The sequence below is a fragment of the Strix aluco genome, chromosome 10 (genome assembly GCF_031877795.1).
Source record: "Strix aluco isolate bStrAlu1 chromosome 10, bStrAlu1.hap1, whole genome shotgun sequence".
Lineage (NCBI taxonomy): Eukaryota > Metazoa > Chordata > Aves > Strigiformes > Strigidae > Strix > Strix aluco.
Window position 1 is genome coordinate 16,832,466 of NC_133940.1, and position 6,000 is coordinate 16,838,465.

At 48.1% G+C, this 6,000-nt stretch overlaps 1 protein-coding gene across 9 annotated transcripts in view; it reads right to left on the reverse strand.

The window, feature by feature from the left end:
- LOC141927982 (H(+)/Cl(-) exchange transporter 5) overlaps window positions 1-6,000 on the reverse strand; it is a 43,265-nt gene extending 37,265 nt beyond the window's left edge. For 2 of the 9 annotated variants that reach the window (XM_074835504.1, XM_074835499.1), the window contains exons 1-3: window positions 5,894-6,000; window positions 5,417-5,493; window positions 2,656-2,847 (exon numbers count right to left, since the gene is read on the reverse strand). Coding sequence is in view for 3 of the 9 variants with exons in the window: in XM_074835495.1 (XP_074691596.1) it covers window positions 5,417-5,420 (4 nt within the window). In the remaining 6 variants the exon portion in view is untranslated. Of the gene's footprint in view, window positions 1-2,655; window positions 2,848-5,416; window positions 5,494-5,886 lie in introns of all 9 variants that reach the window. The other 7 variants (XM_074835500.1, XM_074835501.1, XM_074835495.1 and 4 more) reach the window with 7 other exon arrangements.

Genomic DNA, 6,000 nt, shown 5'->3' on the forward strand with positions numbered 1-6,000 from the left:
GTCAGATGCTACTCATACACCATAACCACTAGCTGTGCATCTTCACTTTCGAATTACATGACTTACAATCATCCCATTCTTTCTCTATCTGTTACATTTAGTTATTGTACTGGAATTCAAAAAGGACAAGAATTTGATGTTACAGAGCTGACATCCTTCAGATTTGATTGAGAAAGCTTATGCCCAAAACTGTGTTAGACAAAAAAAAAAAGCCAAATAACCCCTGATAAAATATCATCTCTCTTCAAATACCACCACTTTTTCCCCCTTTTCCTTTCCTTTTTCCCTTTCTTGTTTTTAAAGAATAAGGACCATCATGGCTACAAATAGCAAGATTTCAACAAGTATTTCCAATTATATTTTACAGTCCAGTTTAGTTTCAAGCTTGCATCAAGTTTCAGCTGGAAACCTGTCATTTCATACTTTGATTAAGTGCCAAGTACTGTATGTCTTCCAGCAAAGTACTTTATCTTTTTTGTTCGTTTTTATGACACTTCACAGCAAACCCTAAAATTCAAATGGCACTACATGGTATCAGCTTAAGACCTATTCTGAGGAGACTGCAGTTCTGCTTCTTGTTTGACAAGGTAGAAAATGCCCAAGTTACTGAAATATAGGCCACAACGGACTTAACAGGATTTCCCGAGGCACAAAGAGAATGTAAAGCACTCAACTTGCACAAAATCCTTGGTGAGAAAAGACTCCTGAAAGCCTCCCTGTCCTGACAGTAAGGGGGTTACAGGAGGAACTGAACCTGGCAAGAACTGCTGCTCAGCTTCCCCAGGGAGGTGGCATTAATGACCCAAAGAGATGCTGCCAAATTGCAGTGAGAATTATAGCTGGCACGCACCAAACACTATGAAGCAGCCAGGCCCCGAGTGCTGCCCACACAAGTTACCTTTCCAACGTCTCCCTCCATAAAATTCATCTGAGCTGCTCGGTGCACATGACATAGCTGATTTTATACATTTTTGTCAAAGCAATGGATTTCATCCTGTTCACAGGCACCTCCTCAGGCTGACTGGCTATTTGATCCAAAGTATACAAGCTCTTTCCTTCTACAGTCACTAGATGTTTTAAAAAACAAACAGAAGTTCCTTGAAGAGGGCGGGATAAAAACAGCATTTTGGAAGTACTGAACTGCAGCTCAGTGGGTCTGAAACCCATTGCATTGAACCAGAACAAGCTGGCACACAAACAACAGGGCAAATTCACCGATTGCAATACTGAAGCAGCTCTCAGGACTCATTGAATTTCTACAGATGGTTCAGCCTCCTACAAAACCAGGACGCTCATTCAATAGCTCACCTTCCACCCTCCAACAGCAGAAGCTGCAACGTTTCAGTGTCCAAAAGTTCTGTAGCTACCCACAACACCAGCGCCCTCAAAATACAAAGAGGCTTCCTTATCCCCTTTGGGAAAAGTGAAATTTGGCTAGAGAGTAAAGGAGTTAAGGCCACTGAAATAAGCAGCCTGACCTTCTACTTAATTTCCAGCCAGGTTCTCAGGAAGCACCTTTGGGAGCCGAGCCTCGGCAGCGACATGCTGGCATCCACAGCAGGCAGCAGACTCGCCACACGGGTTTCAGACCCTCTGTTCATGGATACCTTCCATGCTCTTTGCTATAAAGTGTTCTGGAAAATGCAACTGCACATACGTTTCATCAGGGACTGCTCAATTTATTGTCAAGCAGCACGAAAAAGATCATGGCCACTGTACAAACACACAAAGGATTTTCCCTTTATTGATTATGGGCTTTACAGTCTCCAAGAAGAGCAGAAATGCACTGCCACTGACTGCAGCAGTATTTTTGTTTAAAACTTTTTGAAAGTTGATATTGTAGCAGATGTCATTAAAAAAGAAAAAAAAAAAAAATCAAAGTAACTTTACATACCCTGTGTAGGTCTCACTACAGTACTTAAATTTCTTGAGAATTTTCTGCTTAATGCAAAAACCCATGAAGAGGCAAAAGGACTATTAAGATGAAAATCAGGGACATGATGAAAATCTCCCAACCCCCAAAAAGCCACCAGTTGCCTCTATCTGACCAAAGCACTCATCTGGATGTTCTCATCTCCCCTAACTCAATTACCCAAGCATGCCTCTAGCACCCCTTCTTCTGAATAAAACACAAATACATCCAGTACACAGATAAACCCAAAGTTCAGTCAGTTGGCTGCTGAAGTTCGACTTAAAAAGAGCCGTACGCAGATAGAAGGAATGTCCACAGCAGCCTGCTTGGACAACCAGATTCTGCCCTACAGCACAACCACTTCTTTCTTCTCCAGATAACAACAGGGTGCCACAACAGCCAGCTTCCCCAGAAATGCTCTCACCCATTCCTCAGCCTTGAGAAACGACTGGCTTTGAGGAAACCTTAAGGATGCAGGGACACACACATGACATCCCACCTTCCACAACACAGCTGTGCAGAAAGGCAACAACTATGAAACACCGTCAGTGTCACCACAACAAGCCCTGAAACACTAGTTACAGTGTTTTCACACCACTTCACAACATCCAAGAACTGGCCTCAAACCGAAAGCACTACAGAAACATCTGCGGTGCGACGGCGATGGGTACGCAGCACCTCGGAAGTCCAAGTAGTCTCTGTAGCTTCTGCTATTGAGCAGACACAGACGTGCCCAGGGTTACCTCGGCTGAAGCGGTGTGCCCAGTCCCTCTCAGGCGGCAGGCTCCCCAGGGCCCCTCATCTCTGCCTTCGGACGCTGCCCAAGCTACACCGAGGAGACAGGTGGGCTTCCACGCTCAAGGGATTCATTCAGAAAAGGATCTTCAATAGCCAGGGCTGGCGGTCCTTCAGAAACAGCCGCACGTGAAGCTGTGCTGCATAACCAAGAGTGAGTTGTTATTCCAGAGGGAATAATTAAAAGCATGATGCACGAGGCACATAACTATTCAAACCCACACTGTCAGTTCTGCAGTTGGGCACTTAGACCTGATTCCAAACTCCTGGACAAACCTGCTGGATGAGTCTAAGACCAGATGAGGGCAATGTCAGCCACCCCAGCCCTTGCCTGGCTGTGCACACAGGCTGGGGCACAGGCCAGACTTCATTCGCCTCCAGAACACCCAAATGGCTTGTGCTATTATACAGATAAATTCTACCCCTATGTAAGCATGCTCAAGGTGAGGAATTTTGGGGGGCAGGTTCACCTGCCTTCACTAGTGACCAGATCCAGCTGGAGACACAGCTGGTGCCACCTTCCACACCAAGGATGGAAGAAAATGAGAAACCGTGGCAGAGGGAAAGAAACAATATGGGTGTTGGGGAAGGAGGAGGTGGGTGATGTGGGCAAAGGAGCAGAAGAAGCAGGTGAGCCTTGAGACCCCACGAAGCTGCAGCAAGCACCCTGATCTGAGGGGAGGATGCCACCACCGCCACACAGACACGTCCTTGAAAATGCTATTCCCAGGTAAAAAAAAGAAAATTTGCATACATCAACCTGCACTTAAAATCCCCACAACAGATCTAGGCAGCAACAGCGCAGGCCTGGGTGCTGCGAGAGATGTTTCCAGGCACCTCAGCTGCAGCAGACCCTCCCCAACCACAAAACCACCTGCTGCCGCCCCATGCGCCATCGGGCTTCCCCAATTTTTGAAATCCCTCTGCTAAACCCTGCTGCCACCAGCTCGTGTGACGGTAACGGCTGCCAACCTGAGAGCTTGCTCCACCATTCTTCCCATTAAACCAGTTGTTCATGAAGAGCAGCTCTTTACTCGGAAAAGCAAGTGACTCCATGTTCTAATTGCATGCTGCAATGTGACAATTGCACAAGCAGCTTTTTGCCTTGCCAAAACATCTAGTGCCAAAGGAATAATGTATCATTAACAGATATTTCCTGAAATATAGGTGTTACAGCCACATTTCTTACTCAGTTACCAGCTTCATGGCATTTTTTTTAAAAACAAACAAACAAACCGGATCAAATACAAATCAGACAAAACAGTGCTGGAGAACAACTGAAGGAAAGTATTTAGATGAAAATAAAATCTTGCCTCACAGCATTACCCAGTTCTGAAAGACAATGGGGTTGCCAAGAGCACACGGCAGCAGATAGGAGCAGCACGGCTGCGTGGCAAGGGATGCAAGAAAATAAAAGTACGTCTGTGTGGCACAACTTCCAAAGAACCTCCTACAAAACACTGCAGGAGAAAAGAGAAATGAGCTTTGGTATTTTAGGGCCCACAGAGATTTTCTAACTTCTGCAGCTTTCTGGTAGCTGAAGATCATGACCTACGAGTCCACAGGGAGACCAAAGGACATTTGCTGTTACGTTTTCAGGCATGTGCAGCATACAGCGGGGTGAGAAGGTGCAGGGACAATACAACTCCATCAAAAAAACCACTTTGATTGGGTGTTGCTCCCAAACCATTTCAGCTTCTGGAGTTACTGGACAACAACTGTTAGTGACAACACCACAAAGTCTTGGGCAAACCAAAACCAAATCCAGACCTCAGAAGATATTTTGGTTCAACAAAGTTCAAGGTCATATACCACAGACCTTCACCTGTCACTGTGCAGAGAGTGTGAGGCCATTTCAGAAAGGAGTAGCTCAGCAAGTCTCCAGCTCAGGCTGACAAGAAGACGACTTGGCCCTTGCATCCCAAAAAATTAAAAACAATTCACTATTTTATACAACCATCATTCAAGCAGTATTTTAAAAACAAAACTAATCCTGATTTCACATTCTTCTAAGAATAAAGGGAGTCAGAGGTGCAGCAGTGCCTACCAGCCACGCGTCCCTGCTGCCTCCCAGGTGCCAGTGCTTACAGTCCTGCCCCATGGCCACCCCACCTCACCAGGAGCCCAGAACAGAACCACCAACACCTGGAAAATTATGAAGCGTTCATTTCATAAACACCTGGTCTGCACAAGTGTAAAAACCTAAATCCTTCCTTTCATTCTGGCTGCAAAAAAAAAAAATGAGATACAACCTTCAAAATTAACAAAGGCTTTAAAACTTGGACAAATGAAAGCTCACAACATCCAGAACCTGGTAACACTAATTGTATTAAAGGATTCCCAAACTCTGGCTGCCTTATTTCTCACCCCCTCCCTGGCAGTGTTCAAGGCCAGGCTGGATGGCACTTTGATCAACCTGGTCTAGTGGAAGGTGTCCCTGCCCATAGCAGGGGGGTTGGAACTTGGCAATCCTTAAGGTCCCTTCCAACCCAAACCATTCTGTGATCTCTGGAGGCTCCCTCAGATAGGAATTTCCTTGAGCACCCAAACACCAGCTCTGCTCGTATATGCTCCAGCAGAGGCAGACAGAAAGAAAAGCAGGTGATGTGGCCCCCGGCAGCTCATCACTTTGCCGTGTGCTGCCCAAGCTCTCAGCACGGGTGTTCACCCACCAGAGAGGTCAATCACGATTACAAGAGGATCATTTACCCATCCAACAAGCGGCATCGGTACCTTCTCCCAAGGCTCTGCTGCTCCTGCCTTCACTCTGATGCTTCTTGGAGCTACTGGAAGAGAAAGAGTGACTTGCTCAGGCAAGAAAACACAGCCGGGACACACAGCCTTCCCCAGGGCTGTGCTATGGGGGTAAGCATCACCCCCGCCATTCCGAGCGAGGGGGGCTGCAGCCCCCAGAGCCCATCCCGGCCGCACACGGGGAGCCGGGAATTCTCCCATTTCGTGACTCCAACATTCTACGCCAGCTTTAATCAAATCTCCCGCTTCCCACCTCCCACTGCGGCATCTGCATCGCTCCCCACCCCGAGGCCAACGGCACCATCGCAAAACACCGGGGGAGAAGAGAGGGCAGGCAGCCCCACACGTACTCCACTCCCGCCCAAACACCTCAGCCCCACAGCTGCCCCTCCCAGGCCTGCCCCGCGGCTGCCCCGGCCCCTCACCCCGCACCTCCGCCGCTCCGGGCCCCGCTCCGCCGGCCCCCGCCGCTGAGGCCGAGCCAGGCCCCGGCCCGGGCCCCCAGCGCCGCCGCCCCCCGCCGCCGCCGCTGCACCTGC